We start from the raw sequence: 17,394 nt of genomic DNA on the forward strand, positions 1-17,394 counted from the left end.
GACAGGCGGCTCTGATGTGCGGGGCAGAAGCAGGAGGCTGCGGGAGCTGCCGGGACACGCCCCCCCCCCCCCCCCCCCCTCTCTCTCTCTCTCTCTGCCCACTGATCATCATTCAGAAACCTGCACTCTGATTATCAGAGGTGCCTTTTGTTTCAGTTTGTTCAAACTCGGTAAATAAATACGGAAGCCCGTCTCCGCCACTCTGATAATAAATAAATAAATAAACTGTGACAACTGTCAAAGTTAAGTGAATAAATTGTACCTTGACAGAAAAATATTTACTTCCTTGATGCAAATGAAATGTTAATCTCAGACAAGTTTATTATTCACAAAATGATCTGTTTTCTGGCATTTCTTTTTCACAGATGATTATTTCTCACAACTAACAAAAACCGAAAACAAACTTGAATATCCAAGAAGACTGCAAAAAATATTTTCACAGAGATATGTGTTTTAGCTTCACAATTTGGCTATTGTAAAAGCTGCTAACCAGTCAGTAGAAAGTTTGGTGGAAAGAAAAACTTGGTTGGAAAAGAAAGGGCGTGCAACCAATGTTGAGAACCACAGTCTTGAAGGGTCTATTGAACAATTTGGTGAGATTCTCAAGCCTTAATTCTCAGCATATAGATGTATCAAGGGCACGGGCTGTAATTGTCACATTCCTTGCATTCATTCATTCATGAACACAAAGCAATGCCAGAGAGATGTCATTTGGCATAAGGGCTTCTGGCCTGTTCTTCAGTGCTCCAAATCCTTATTTTCAGCTTAAAGTAAATGTTGCATTTTATTTGGAAATCAAGATCCCAGAGTCTGACGGAATAGAGCAGAGATGCAGAAATCAAGACGCAAAGTGTCCAGTGTAAAGTTGTCACAGTCAAGTGACGATTTGTGGAGCCATATCTACTTTTTTTTTTTTTTGCACACTTCGGAGGTTGTTTAATCTTTTTTGGACAAATTTACAGTTAAGCATAAATGTAAATTTACATTAATGTCTTCATGTTCTCACTGGTAGATTTATTGAAATTAGTTCCTAATTTAGTCAGTAATACAAGATTTGGAGTGGGGTTTTTAATATATAGCCTATATATTTATATTTATATCTACATATATATATAATTTTTAAGGGTTTTAGCAGTAGCCTATCCTAAATGACTAACCTGATGAATCTGGGTTAGAAGCAAAAAAAAAAAAAAAAAAAAAAAAAAACATTGGATTGATGATAAAACCTTAATTCTGCAGTCCGCATTGTTACGCAGCTTCGTCTTTATAATCTTATCTCTGAATGTTGATCAGCTCAACTGAGTCGACTGAGAAGCCAAAGGAAATCCATCTTTTACTCCCTGCAGAGTTCTCGCATAATATCTGAAGCAGTAATCCCCTGTTTAAGAGCAGAATATGTTCTGCGTTAAGTGGTCCGACTCTGGTGTGTGCATGTGTGTGCGTGTGTGTATCTATCCCCGACACGCAGCATTAATGTTTGCGTTCTGCAGCCTCCACTCAGGCTAGGTTTGTTGGTAAATAAAGTGCTTTAGAAAACCACCTGGGAATGTGAACACACACATGCAGAGACGGGAGGAGGCGTTCACGTATCAGACACGGGCAGACAGTATTACCCAGAGCAGCAGTGTGTGTAGCAGGCGTGCATTACAAACAGTAGATTTGGATTAAGAGGATTGTCGTTCCTGCGTCTGGGATGTGAGAGAGAGAGAGAGAGAGAGAGAGAGTAAGTGAGAGCAGAACGTTTTTCCTGTGTTTGATCTCATTTCCTGTGAGGTCACACCGTGTATGACCTGTGCATCTATTATTAGCTGTCAGGTTTGGATCCTGAAATGTCAACAGAATTAACAAGACCAAGGAAGCAGGCTTCATAAAGAGTACTATCAGGCTGTTGAAGCTGAGTGGGTTGAAAATGTTCTAAAGTTGTTATTTGTTGTTTTGTTATAAATGCTTAATTAAAAAAGTTCCAATTTAAATGTAAACCTAAACATTCACTTAGTTGGGTAACATCTTTGTCAGATATTTTCTTGGACTTGTTACAGTGAAAGTCTGCTAGAAGCTGGTGTTTTGATTCTCATGTCATAAAAAAACGGAGTTATAATTCTTAAACTGTAGCGCACTCTGCTGTCCAAACAGGGCATTGCATTTCAGAAAAGCGACTCTTTGCACGCGGCCGTTTCCTTCCACTCTGATATTAGTTTGCAGAGCTAACAGGTGAGAATTGGACACCAAAACCCAAATCCAAATCAGAGTTTGCAACAAGTGTCTGTTAACAAATGCTATCTATCCCATCTGAACTATTCATGAACCAACATTTCACTTTTATTTCAAATGCATATGTCTTCAGCCTGGCTCAAACTCCAATGTTTGTTTTGGTGTTTTTCTAATATGTCTATTTATTCTCTATCTCAGCCTGGTTTTTGAAGGATTGGCAGATTTAAGGCTGCATGGCTCCAGATGTTGGAGAGTCATTTGGTCACTATGGTTTGGACAAGCTAATTTAAAGCTTTTGAGAACCATTAAAATGTTTTTTTTTCCCCCTAAATAATGAACATGTGCTAGTTTTGGCCCCAATTTCCAATTGAATTGAATGAGAAGGTGTGTTGAAACTTTTCACTGGTTCCGTGTATAAACTTTGCATATTGGCTGCTTTTGTCAACATTAAATCTTAGTTTTTAATTGTATAATTAAACTTTTGTTGCTCTAAATGGAACCCCACAAAATCCAGTGTTTTTGAACACACCCTGAAGCACGTCAGTTTAGTGCAGCCAATGCCTATTTAATTTTTCCTGATGATTATACTTTTATTAGCCGTTTTGTTAAAGCTCAGTACAGTTCAGTTAGAGATGCAGAGTATCTCGAAAGAAACATTGTGAATAAATAAACGGGTGTGAATAAATGTGGTGAAGTAAAATATTGACCTCCATAATCCCCTCCAAATGTAAACCTAAAACACAATTTTGTAAATATGCTGTCCTTCCACGAAGAAAGCACATATAAATACATCACCTCCAAATTATAGGATTTGATGCTAATAGTAATAATAAATAAAGTTTAAAAATAGATTTTTAAATTGTGTATAACTGACCTTAAGTATACAAAATAAATAAATAAATAAATCACACTGGATTAGATCTGATTATCCTCATTAATCTCGGAAGAGTTATAAGGTCATATCTATTTCAAGCTGTTTCAGGTCCACCATTCTGCGTGGAATAGTGAACCACATTATCTCACAAGTGTAGATAATCACTTGTGAGATGATCTACAAGTGGAAAACATTTATGACAGCTGCCAGTCTTCCCAGGAGTGGATGTGTCCTCAGATTCATCCCAATGTCAGACCATGCAACGCATCCAAGACTCTGCAGCAGGATGAGCATCTAAATTCATTCGAGTCTAACACAACGTCATCAGTGTTGCTGATGACCAGGGCTTGTTGACATCCAAAGGACCTGGGCACCTTGCAGTCATTAAGTTCACTGTTAACTCCTCTGTAACCTAAAGAGGAGCCGGAGCCCGGTCCAACTGGTCATTAACAGAACAGCAATGTCAAGCACAGCAGCTACTCTACAACGCATTAGCTAGAAAAGAAATCTTTAGCAAAGCCTCAGTCAAAGTCTCAGTTGTCGATGGAGTGAAGAAACATAGAAAGCTCAGTTGAATTAACACTTGTTTCTTATTCTATGAAATCTATATGTGGACTTCAACTTAAAGAAATGTTCTGAATCAGATTTAAATCTTTTCACCTTAAAATCCAGTAAGACACCAGTGTTTGTCATGTAGTGTAGAAACCCAAGAGTTGAGCGACAGTGTTTCCCTTCTAGATATCAATGTTGTTAATTGTCACTGCTGAGCTCTTTCTGCTCCATCTTTTCAAACTGATACACAATAGCTAGTTCAGTTTGAAGAACATTTTTCATTTCAGAAAGTATTGAAGCGAAGAAGCAATGAATAAATAAAGCAAAGTCACAGTTTAGAACTGACAATTTATTTAAACTGAATAGCATATGCGTACAAAGTCTCTACAAAGCTAGAAAATATCTAACATACTTTTAGCCATATGAAGGGGATAAAAGTTACAAAGCAAAGATCAGACCCTGTGCAATACCAATACATACACACATATAACTAGTTTCTGGATTTTTTTTTTCTAAATGTTCTCTCTTCTTCACAAAATAGGATAAACATCGGAATATCAAAGATATACACAACATCTGTAATAAAGGTTATTGTCACTTTCATACAAAGCACCTTCTGGAAACCCTCGGTGAACGGACAGCCGCGCTGCACGGCCACCAGAGAGAAAAGTTTCAAGGCCATTTTGGAGCTGATTTACAGACAGGGATTTCTGTGCCACACATGGTTCAGGATAGGAGATAAATGCCCCACTTACACACACACACGAGACGACATTAAGCACACGGACAACAATGACTTGAAACTCCACTGAAACCTTCTGGCATGGAGTATACACACCGAGTCAGCCTCTGGTGCCGTTATGATTGGTAGGTAATCAACAGTGAACAGCTGAGTGACTGCTAACAGGCCTCTTTTAAGAAGTCACTGTTTAGAGAGGCCTGTTTCCTGCACATCCTCCATAACTGAGATGTTAGGACTAGTCCAGGTTCATTTCTTTTGAGATAAGCAGCTTCTAGCCTCATGCGGCTCCCGCGACTTTACTAGTCTGCTGTGTTTTGTCCCACATCACGACCGTCTTTGGTAAGCAGGTGGTAGACTATGTCCAAACAGCATCAGCGGCTTCGAGGCCGCCTGCTAGGTTAACACTCACGTGTTGCATGTTGATTCCGGAATAGAAAGACTCTTTTAGCCTGTCTGCAAACAAATTACTGCAGCATGGGACAAAACTCAGTGAGGGTTGAAAAAAAAGAGGTCTTAGGGTTAACAGAGACAAATTTAAAAACAATAAAGAAAGAAAGGTCAGACTGGCTGTCTTTCAGATGTCATTGCAAATAATTATTTCAGCTTTGAGGTCTGTGCTGCATAGCATTGCATCTCCTGGCCACTTCTGACCACCACAGCTGGAAACAACCACATAACTCCTGGAGGGTTTTCTTTTTTAAAAAACATTTACACTCTTCTGGTACCCATTTTTACATTGCATCTATTGTCGTCTTCAAATTTTGGTAGTTCAGCATTTGCTTGGTGGAAATGTTTTCAAATTGGTAAAAAAAAAATAAAATTCTAAGTTTGTGAGGAATTTTAATACTCGTGAGTGACTGACGCAGCTTCCACTGAAACTATTCAGATACCTCAGGAAAATGTTACCGCTTGCATGTCGTGAGATAACTCATGGTATCAGATGAATGTCTCTATTAGTTAATATGCAGCTATGATGGGAGTTGGTTCCTATAAAATAAGCAAATAATATATCAAGTGTATAGAATTATTCCCTTGCAGGATGTTTGTGAATGAAAATTTAGCTAAATTATAGTTAAAGTGTGTTATAAGTGCACGGTGGAGATTAAAACCTACGTTTCCTGCGCTTCTGAACATACTTTCTTTTCCCAAAGCAGCATGAAAAGAGAAACTCCATCTTATATTGCTATGGACAAATTTGGCAATGGTTCATCAAGGGATTGGGCTCAAAGTTTCTGCCTGATGCCCTTTTTTTATTTTTATAACATTTTTATTTATTTATTTTACCATAACCTATAAAATAATTTGGTTGATCAAATCTTTATTTTATATTTAGCATTTTTTAAAATGTTTTCTTTTTTGCTGTGTAAAAAGGTTTTGGTTCTCTGAGCAGTTGTTCCTTTTGGTGGGACATAATTTACTCTGTTGCCACTGGATGTTTTATTTATTTCATTATCTTTTTAGCTTTAGTTTTGAGAGCCTCGTGTTTTAATTTGAACTACATTTTTTGCACATTTTAAAGAATCCGGCCATAATCTGGCCATGATCTGGCATTTTTATGATGCACAGAATGGCTGTAGCTTAGTGTTTGTGCCCAACTATGACGTGTTAAATCTTTGAAAGTGCCCTGAACTGAGCAGGTATGGGTTGTTTTGCTGTGTTTTAACGAACAAATATTTTAAATTGTTCATTAAAACAAAACGCAAAAAATATTCCATCATACAATTTTTAGATTTTAAATCTTTAATGAGATGCCAGAAAGAGAGCAAAGGTGATCCGATGCTGAGTGAAGCATAACGGTGAGTATTAACTTGTTGCTGCACAACAAAAGGGTTTTCAAAGATGCAACTAAAGGCATTTTGAGACGTTAAAGGAATTGATAAATCCTTTCAAAAACCTTTTCCTGATCTAATCTGGCATTTATTCTGTGCAGATAAAATTAAAAACAGAGCTCGCCAAAAAGATGTGAAAAAAATGCAAAAACAAATGGTTACAAAATTATGCTCTGCAGACTTGTGTGACCTTTTTGATTCAGTTCCAGTATTCAGTCCCCCTTCACTTTGGGATTTCCTGGCATCTCTATTTTTTAGCTAAAGCCATAGTTTGTGGAGAGGCTACAATTGATCACATTTCTGTCATTGGATGAAGGTATGACTCATACCTTCAATACAATTCAATAACATGGGAAAACAAAACCATTACAAGACATCAATGATCATCTGAATTGGACATTAGGTTTGTACTACAAAGCAGGATACTGGACAGAAGATCTGTAGTCCAAAGTAGTCCAAGTTCAGTTAAAAGGAGAATGATCAAACAAATACAGGCATCACAGAAATAACAATTACCAAATCACACATTAATTATAATGAAACATGATATTGGCCATAAAATGTTAAGGGATTGGTTGTCTTCAGATTGGACTTGGATTTTTGCAAACCCATCAGTTTATGCTCAACATTCGCTATATGAAAATGACTGTCACTTTTCACCATAAGAAAAGTGTTGAAAATGCCAGCTAGAGTTAAAAGATAAATCAGTCTTATGCACAGAGGAGTGGGCAGATATTCTGAAGTTATTATGTGGGACTCAAAGAAAACCAAATGCTGAAGTTTATTTCACCCTAACAATGTTGGAGTTTAGGGTGTGCAAACGTATGCATCAGGGTTAATGTGTTTTTATATTTTGTCTAACAGATCAGTTATATTTTCAGTTGAATTGTCAAATTATCTTAAGAAATTGCTATAAAAATATGTTTCTTTTTTTTAATAGGGATGTGTACACATTTGAGATCCACTGGATGTTACTGTAATCCAGCTGCTTAGGGAATAATTGTTGCTCTTTTAGTTTTGAATAAAACAAAAAAATAATTTTAAATTTAATATAGTGAAACTGGTATTTTTCCTAGAGGTTATGACACTGGCCCAGTGCTTGAATAGACCACTGTAGATAAATGAACAAAAAAATCCAACAGTAAAGATTCATGTTCGAATTGGCCTCTGTTTAACTATTTTTCTCCTGAAAAGAAATTTCATTCGAATGAGGCACCAGACTACAGTGAGTGTGCAAACTCTTCTCACATGAAGCAGTCACATGTGAAGCACAAAAACAAATACAAGCAAACACTGCCATTAAATACCAAAAGAATAAGAACGTATTCCACTGGTATTGTGAAATTACACTGATCATCCAGCAGGATCCAGTGCTGACTGCCATTAAAAAAAAAGAAAAAAAAAATACATTAAATATCGGACTTTGGATATTCGTTTTTCTGGTGGCTGTGTGGCCGCCAGGAAAACGAAGGTCCAAACTTACAGTTAATTTACATCTACAGAGCTTCCTCTAAAACATGGAACCATCAGTGAATCAGAACAGAAAAGTCTACTGCCGTCTCCAGCCAAAGGCACTTCACGCTGCTGAGCATGACGCAGACGAGCCGTCGGACCACACCTGCTACAGTATACTCCATCATCATCATCATCACCATCATCAGCGTTTTTTGGTTTCGGATTCATAAAAGAAGGAAAGGGTGTGATCTATAATCCTGATGTAGGAGGTTCTAAGGCTTCGAGTCAGGGCGGTCAGTTCACTGGTAATGTGGGTGGAGAAGTATCTCAGGTTTTGGCGGTATGGACATTAAGGCTCCACTTTGCTGGTACAAATACTAAAATAAGGAGCATATGTTAAAATGAGAGTTAAACTAAAGCCTATCTAACAGCTGGACAAAGTATGTAGTAAAAAGACAAAAAAACAATCACAGTGATTCTCCAAGAAATCTGAACAATATGTTTAAAACTATGATCTTGGTGAGTTAGATCACGTTTATAATCCTTTGTCTCGGACTTTCTGTGCTGGATTCAGTTAGACCTGGATTAAAATCTAAAGGGCTTGATGAAGAAAGAGTCACCTGCTGCACAAAAAGGTACCTGAATTTCTTCTTGTTTTCTCCCCGTTATGCTTTTATAAATTTTAGATAACAATCAGGGAATTGAAGTATAATCTATATGCTACAATCAATAAACAAAATCCCAAAGTTGAAAATATTTTGTGTGTGTGTGTTTTAAGGAAAACATACAAAAAGGTAAAAACTTCATTCTTTTTCTTTGGGACAAACCTCTTCATTTGTGCAAGAGCTCCACTGGAACAACCCACAGAGTCTATCTGTACACATCCAGATCTCTAGTCTACTATACCATAATGCAGATATGTCCTTTTCTCCAACAGGCTATTGATGATACACAGGGTCTGACCTTCGGTACGTCTTGGCTGAGGAGGGATTTTTCTCCACCAGGGGGCGAAAATTGTTTTTTTTTTTTCTTTCTCTAGCTTTTCCCAAAGGCTCTTAACACGAATCCCACTCATATTCTCATGTTCACAGCTGTAAAGTTCTGATGTACTCAGAAAACTTAATTAGTGGGAGAGATGACGGCTGCTCCTCATCCCAGGGAGTTCTTGGGAAAAACCAACCGTGTTGATTCTCACAGGGTGTCATGGCTACACTGTCACTGCCTTCGTTGGTGGTTTATAAAGTGGCAGTGAAAATGTAGCCATTTTTATCCTTGACTGATTACTTTTTTCTCTCTTTTTTTGGTGAACTGAAATTTTGGTAGTTTTTTTTTTAAGGGATCTATATTTCTCCCTTGAGTGTCACCGAGAATAATCACCAAGCGAAGGCCATAGATGTGCATGTGTTAACGAGGTGGAGGGTGTTATTCCTTGACTAGTCGATAGATATGGTGCTGCGCTCCGTGGTCGTTGTTCGACACCTCAAACACACACGCCATGCACAGCAAGGTCTCCCGGGTTTCTCTGTTGCTCACCACCTGGACGTCAAAACAGATTAAAAATGCCTTAAAATACAGTTTTGCTCATTTTAAAGTAGAAAAATTTGCCATAAATTGATGGCAGATGTTACATCGGGAAGGAATTAATATGAAATTCATTCCAATGACGAGTGTGCGCCGGCTTCTGACGGGAACAGTGTGATTGGGCAAGCTAGATATTCACTCACTGACATATGCCAAAAATTATTACATAAAAAATTCCACATTTAAAGTATATAAAACAACTGAAACCAATGGTTTTATTTTAAAACAGAAAGATGTTTAACCATTGTTCTTCTCACCAGCAGAATTGTGAAGTTCTCTAGCACGCTGTTCATCATGTATTTCTCTGGCAGGTGCTTCAGCTTGTGGATGAAGTTGATCATGTATTCACACATGGGAGAGCGACTGATTCTGTAGACGAACCGTCCATTTTCAAACGTGGCATACTCCGTCTGTCAGACAGCGGGGAGGGGACAGGGTTAGGGTGATTTCTCTTTGTTAATTTCACCTGTCACTTCCGTCTATGTTCTTTTGAATGGTGCACATCAGTCCCAAATCATCTGGGGAAAATCATCTGAACGGCTGCATTTCTAAAGTTCCAATTGTGAACGATAGAGTTTGGCTAATTAAAGAAAGCATTTTCATCGAAGGTGCTAGGCTGTGTTTAGATATTTTTCACATAAAAACTGGATGAAAGCACAGGTGATGGTATGCGTGACTGAGTGCGTATTATAGGAAAAACCTTACATCAGCAAATATAGGAAATGTTTCTTAGTTTATCTGAAAACAAAATCACCTGGGTGAATAATATGTTATTGTTTTTTTATTATACAACAGCTTATCACTCTGCTAAAATGAAACAATTGGTATAAATCCCAAAACACTTTGACCGTTTTGTTCACTTATCAGTAAAAATAGAAAAAATATGCTTTGAACAAGGAGAATTACAAATAATAACTCTATAGTACAATAAACTAACTTGCCTAAATTAAATTATTTTCTATATTTTTAATCAAGTTTGATAAATAAAAAAAAAAAAGAAAACATTAACAGCATGTAAAGAAAAGTTGCAGTCCTACTCACTTCCACTTTCTCGACCACCTGCTTGCCGAAGGAGCAGACCTTTGTGGAGCAGCTGATGGATATGCTCTCTGAACTCTCGTACTGGCTGGTCACACCGTAGAAAGCCACGGAGTCTTCCGGAACGCTGTAATTGAGATCCGCCTGAAGACATCACACACACCAAAAAATAGGTGAAACATTAGGATGTTCATCTAAAAACTCCTAGAAGATGAAAAAATGCAACATCAGCACTGCTGCATTTCTAGGAGTAAGAAAACAGTGCCCCCTGGTGTAATTCAGTGTTGTGTCCTGTCATTCATATAACTAATAAAATTTGACAGAAGTTACACTTGGATGAATCGATATAGTCATTTTTTATGTCATGGAAATGAGGAGAAAATTTAAATTTTATAGCTCAGGTTTCAAGAGTTAATTTTTTAAATTATTTTTATTTATTTTTTTTACAGGTTTTGAGAAATGTTGAAATGTTTAGCAACACCTTCCAAGAGGGAAAACAAAAGGTTCCTTACAGAAACTAAAGCACTATAACTTTAAGAGGAAATATTTCAACTGAGACGATGAAGCTCAACACTTTTTAAAACCCCGCGGAAACGTAGTTAATTTGTTTGTTCTGTCATGTAAGTGCTGGTGTGGTTGCTGGCATCAACACAATATCTGTATTCATAGTTCTGTCACTAAAGAAGAAAAATGTTTAATCAGAGCAGCGAGAACATGCTGTACCTGGATTACAGGTCAGGAGACGTGGGAAGGGTTTCTCCCTTTTTGTAATGAGTTCTCTAAGGAGCACTGAGTGTCTCCGAGCTGTGAGCAAACACACACAAATGCACAAACACCATATGCTGCACCACCAACATGTACAGCAGTCATCCACGCACATGCACACACACACACCAAGATCAAACTGAGCTCTGTTAAAGCAGCAGATTATCAGAAACATGTTCCATTGTGGTAGATCTGAGAGCTTTTTAATTAAATTCAGAGAGGAGGCTCTCGACATAATGCACAAACTCGCTCTTTGTTTGAGTATATCTCATCAGTTCTGCTCTCATTGTGCTCCGAGCCCACTTCACTACTCTGCAGGTTTCTGCCCTCCTATCTATGAATTCTGCTGACCAACAGCTTTGTCATCCGTGCACAGCGGGGATTCTCCTGTCAAAGTTTTCAAGCATCAGCGAGGAAGATGGAGGCTATTTGCTTTGAATTTGTCTCCGATAAGTGAAGTGGTAATCGGTTTTTGTGCCTGTTGCTGAGTTTTTTGCCAAAAAACTAAGCAATAAAACTGAGAATATTGAAATAAATTAATTGAAAGGTATTTATTGCCTTTGTAAGTCAAAGCAAAATGACATTTTCCAAAAGCAAACAGGGCTGTCATAATTTCTAAATATTGTCCTCCCGGTTGATAAGTCAATTTTCTAAATGTTTTGCTTTCCATGCAACTCAGATGTCTGCTGAGGTTTGAACTGATGATGTTGCTGCGGTATTTCATTGGCGTGTGGAAATTGTTTAACATGGAGAGCAAGCGCTATAGATTACCATAGGAACAGGTGGATGTTTTCTTTATATCTACAGCCACAAACTGGACAGGAGCAGTTTTAGACTTTCTTTTCTGATTTATCTTTAGGAAGTTTTTGGAAAATTAATTGATTTAGGGCAACGTAGGGAACGTTAGCAGGCTAATTTCCACATTCAGAATGGTGATGTTTTTCAGTTTTCTTGTACATCTAAACAGCCATATTGTGATCTTTTTAGTAGAATTTTAATGTTCCGAAGTGGGATACATTTTTTTGTAATAAAAAACAAAACACAGAACATAATGTCAAAAAACTAATCTGGTTGGACAGCTGTGGCTACAATGTAGCTCACCACTGTCAGAGTGAACGTGTGAAAGGGAAAAGTTAAAGGAAAGTTTTTGTTAGGAAACGACTCGTTCAAACGGTTCGGGTTAAGAGTTGTCTGTGTGGCCATTATTATGAAGCCAAAATAAATGGTTTTAGTTTTTTGTTTTTTTCACAAACCATCGAAAAAATTTAATGGTTTTATTTAATGTAAAAAATTAAATGCGTTTCAACAGGCGGAGCTAATTTCTGCCATAGCTGGAGACTGTGGCTCAGACTCGCTGCTATTCAGTTGTACACACAACAACAAACACACCTGAATCAGATGAATGGCTCATTACCAGGCCTGTAGAGCTGAATGATGTGCTGATGAAGACATTCAGGCATTTGACTCAGGTGTGTTGAGGAAGGGACGCATGATGGAAACTCTGGAGAACTGGACTTGGGCACCTCCGTGGTAACGCAAAACAGACAAAAACTAATGATTTATTCAAATGACCTACACTCACCAGCTCACCCCCGATTACATGACACAAACATCGTTCCTGAGACTTCAGTCTCAGACAATGTGTTGGAGTTGAATTGAGACTTTGAAGCACGAGCCAATATAAAGTCTAAAGTTTGATTTTGTGAATTAAGAGTAATACAAAGCCCACGCTACCCCGATTCGACTCGTTAGGATCTAGAACAATTTAATGTCATTTCTAAAAAATGACACTGCTATTCACATCACACAACAAAAGCACTAAATTCATCATATGGTTAAATCGATGCCCCTACAAATAACATTACAAGTGGAATACAGTAAATCCATCCTAATGTATGTGAAAGATTTATGTTGTCGTCCAGTGACTTAAAGTGCAATACCTCTGATGGTCCCTAGGGGCTAGCTGCAATGGACTCCCATTCTCTTTCATGAAATGCTGAATCAATAGATGTTTTCCCATGAGCTAGTATGGTTTCATTAGCTGAACTCCTTATAGTTGGTGTTCTGGTGGCAAGCAGCACTAGGGGACAACCTCATGGTGGCTGCTTAGTCTATCTAACACCTTAATCTGTTTACTGCACTCATTGGATATCACAATGCCATTAATGAGCTCGACAATCATTTGCTTCCATGTCAACATTGATCCATCTACCTTTTATTAATGGTTCGGGCTGGAGATAGAGATGAGGATATTTTCTTTGCACACTTTGTGCCCCTTGGTGTAAGTTCAGCATAGTTTAATATAACTATCACCATAACCTTCCTCAGCTTTGTGGCTGCACTTATCCATAAAATTGTACATATTCACATCCATTTTACCCAACTTGGAATGATAACTTGTGAGTATGAAGCCACTGACCCTGGTCCTCAATGTTCTCTGTCCTGCATGTTCCAATATATCATGTCAATAGAGATAAATGACCTCATTTGCTTATCAAGTTCTGAAGACGCAAGTTAATATTCCATCAAATTACAGCAGTTTTGCTGAGATACATGCTCGCTCAGGAAGACTGTTTGCTAAGTCAACAACTTAATGCAGCCACCTGTCCACTGTCTCCAGATACTTGCTCAGGAGCAATAAATGCAGCAAAGTCAATGACTTGGCAATCCACTGGACCTTCTTAGATACATTTTTGTTAATTGGGAAAATAGGCTGAATGTATTATTACTGTGATGCAATCATTATCTAACTGGAATCTATGTAGCTGAATTTCACTATCTAAATGTTCAGATGTTGTTGGATTCATTGATTACATGATTTTTTATGATTAACTTTTGTGACGTGCCTTTAGATGACATTTGCTGTAAACTGGCACTAAATACATAAACTGAAATAAACGTAGCTCAGTCTTTTCTTAACTAGGCATAACTTTTTATGCATCAAACACAATGACATTATCTTGTCTAAACGGTTCTGGAAGTTCATTTGTTTCACTAATATATTCTGTACAGTAAGAGCAGTAATATATTCTACCCATCGTTGAACGTCTACCTGTTCTCCCCATCACTATTACAAAGTTAAGAAATGCTATGTATACGCTAATGTGGGGCAATAAGTTTTTCTGGTGGCGTAACTGAAATATAAAGCCTGTCAGTTCTTTCACTTGTTAAACCTGGTTTGCAGAAGGCAACCCGCCGTGTCACAGCTGTTATAGATGAGTTATTTTGAGGGCAAAATTCTTGAAAGTTTTATAAATTTGCCTGAAGCGTCTGGAGAAAGAACAGCGAAGTGAGAAACATACTTTAAACACACACGCTCACACACACAGTAGGGTAGAGGCAGAGCAACCTCTGAGTCAGGAGGTGAGCAGGTGTTCAAACAAAGCGACTGAGCTTTCATCAACCCACCACCTCTGTATCCCAGGTGGAAAGACACAGCACACACAAGTACACACACATACACACCCACACCCACATACACACACACCCACCCCCCCCCCCCCCCCCACCACACACACGCACACCTGGAAGTGCAGAGAAAGACAAACATGCATGGAAAAGTACGGAGGACTCACAAAGGTAATTTGCATTTGGGCAATTTTTAAAAAATACTTTTAGTACATTAATATTTTATTTTGAAAAATCAGATCATAAAAGCAAGTTAGTGAATGTCTTTACCCAGAACTTGATCAGGTAGAATGCGTTCTGTGGGCCCTTGCTGAAAAGCTCCTTAAGACCTCCCTTCTTCTCGGGGAACTTGTCGTAGATTTGCCTGATGTCCACACACTCCAGCAGCGGGTCGCTGTAGCTCGGGTTGCTCTGGCTGATGTGCACAAACAGGTGCTTGTTGTACTGCAAAAAGGATATAGATAAATCAAGAGTTGGAAAAGTAAATTTAACATCCTCACATCCATTTTTTCTCTAAACTTTCTCTGTAACATCGGTGTGAGTCGCATCAGTATGAATGTTAACATTTTAGCAATGAATATGTTTCAAGGTTGTGAATTTTACACATATGTTCGATGATAAAGATTAAAAAGTCTGGTGATGGTGACCTGTTAGAAAAAAACTTGATATAATTGATCCAACCTCAAGTGACAAGTCAATTTTTTTTTTGCCACATCAGCATAGAAGTTGCTCAAACCAAATTTAAAGCTTCACTTCCAAGCCTTTTTCCAAATGTTTCCCGACTAATCAAATGTTAGCAAAATCTCACTATTCTCACTCTTTTATTTGTTTCCCATGAAATTTCAGAAAAAAAAAATCGACCATTAAAAGTTCCTTGGATTATATATAAATTGCCCCTTCCCTGCACGTTGCTGCACACTGTCAGTCAGCTGACTGAGAAGAAAACTAATCTATATTTCCCTCTATTTTAAGAAAGAGAGGAAAATTTGGTTTGGCAATATTTTCAGTGGCAAAAAATACCAACAGCCATGATGTGCAAAATAAAAGGAGTGCCACCTATCATTCTTATGAAAGGCATACTGTTAAAAAAAAAAAAAAAACTGTATTCTGATGATTGTACTCTGCTGTGTTTTTGTATTAGAATGATCATTCTGATTCTGATCAAGAATGATCTGTTTTGTAAAATTTGAAGACGTGACAAGCGGATTTGAGTTTAAATTCTGAATGAAAATCCGAGATGTTTGCCAAACTAATAGAGGTTAGTCATGGATTTTAGTTCCATTGTGATGTGGTCTGCCTTTAAGGACGCTTCTAGCTCCATCTATTTACAGTAGAATAAATCATGCAGGGAAGGTGACGCCGCTGCACAATAGAATCCATTTCAAAGCCATTGTAGAACATTTTTATGTACTGTCCAAACAGAAAGCAACAAGATGAATGCCAGCTGTCCGTGAGCCCAAGGTAGAAAAATGACAATGAGTCCCCGATGTGGCAAGATGACAGATAGGCTGAGCAGACGGAGAGATAGAGCTTTACAAAGGTTATTCATACAAGGAGACACACAAAGGGCTTTAATGCTGTTCTCTGCTGTAGGGTTATCTGTCATCTCTGTTTATAGGACAATAGGGAGTGCTTATTGTAGACTGCTGTCTCTGTCTGTGTGTGTGTGCGTGCATGCGTGTGCGCTTGTGTGTGTGTGTGTGCACTCACGGCTTCCTGATCCCTCTGTGTCTCTAAGAAAGATGAAAACTCCAGCAGTCGTAGTTTGGTGGTGCCGATGGATCGCCCCTGCCATGCTGGCTCTCTGTGTGTTTGAGCTGCTGCAGCAGGCTCGTAGGCTGACCAAAACACACCGAAAAACACAGTTACAAACCCAAATCAACACTATCATGGCGCACCGTCACAAAATATTTCTCAAAGTAATTTTTTGTTTTTTCCGCTGCTGTGCTTAGCTACTGTTTTTTTTTACTGGATGGAGGCATTTAATGAGAAAGCGCACAATTGAAGTTTTGTGCTTTTTATTTTCCACACCAGATAGAAACTGAAGCTCACGATGATTGACTTGTATTTAAGATAGGAACTTTGAAAGCTGCTTCTCTTAAAATATGTTCTCATTTACATGAGTTGTTGATAAGATCTTTTAATGTTATTAATATGTAGATCTTAACTACAAAAAAGAAAAGAGACTGTCTAAATGTTTGTATGTAGTGGCTGAACTGCCGAAGTTGTCAAATCACACTTAGCATTTAATGTCATGAAAACATTTGGGTTTATGTATAATGGTGAATGAAATCTTTCTAATACAAGTTTTAAACATCAAAAACAGTACTTAATTATTAAAATAAATTCATGTGAGTGTTCTCTTGTCAACAGTTCATGAAAACAAACGAGAAATTAATTTAAAAATACCGGCACGTTAGGATTTATGAATCATTTAAAAATGTGTAATAGTCCAAATAAATGTTTGAATCTGGAAATTCTGGTTTAGGTGGCAAGATTATGTTTAAATAAATTTAAAACAAATGTGTTGCTTTTAAATACATTTTCTATGAGTGAGCGTAGAGCTCATAAATTATGAGAAAAGTCAGTTTGACACCGTTTTCCCTCTTTTTGGACCTCCTTTGCGAGACAAAGACAGTAGTTCAAGGGACCCATGTGCCTTGGCAGTCAAAGACCACCCTGTGGTGAGGAAACATCATAAATGGCAGGAGAGAGAGCTGACGGTCTGCTTTACAGAAAGAAGATAATTGTCCCATGGTCCCTCTCACCTGCGATTGTGGTGGTCCCTGCTGTCTGCACAGGGTAGGCCTGCTGGGAGAACGGCTTGATGCTGAGAGATTCAGAGAAACACACAAGAACACATTACACACACACACACACACACACACACACGCACACACACAAAAAGGACTGGAAGAAAAAGAGACACAGTGGGACCA

The 17,394-nt window shown here is 38.1% G+C and overlaps 1 protein-coding gene across 2 annotated transcripts in view; it reads right to left on the bottom strand.

Annotated features, from left to right (window-relative positions):
* Positions 1–3,965: 3,965 nt before the first annotated feature.
* Positions 3,966–17,394, bottom strand: part of tead1a (TEA domain family member 1a) — a 43,482-nt gene continuing 30,053 nt past the window's right edge. For both annotated transcript variants that reach the window (XM_055058085.1, XM_055058152.1), the window contains exons 7-12: positions 17,224–17,285; positions 16,166–16,293; positions 14,726–14,899; positions 10,286–10,426; positions 9,502–9,654; positions 3,966–9,199 (exon numbers count right to left, since the gene is read on the bottom strand). In XM_055058085.1, coding sequence (XP_054914060.1) covers positions 9,086–9,199; positions 9,502–9,654; positions 10,286–10,426; positions 14,726–14,899; positions 16,166–16,293; positions 17,224–17,285 — 772 coding nt within the window. In that variant the 3' untranslated portion in view covers positions 3,966–9,085. The remainder of the gene's footprint in view (positions 9,200–9,501; positions 9,655–10,285; positions 10,427–14,725; positions 14,900–16,165; positions 16,294–17,223; positions 17,286–17,394) is intronic.

Source organism: Poeciliopsis prolifica, unplaced genomic scaffold, assembly GCF_027474105.1.
Source record: "Poeciliopsis prolifica strain line A6 unplaced genomic scaffold, Auburn_PproV2 SCAFFOLD001, whole genome shotgun sequence".
Classification (NCBI taxonomy): Eukaryota; Metazoa; Chordata; class Actinopteri; order Cyprinodontiformes; family Poeciliidae; genus Poeciliopsis; species Poeciliopsis prolifica.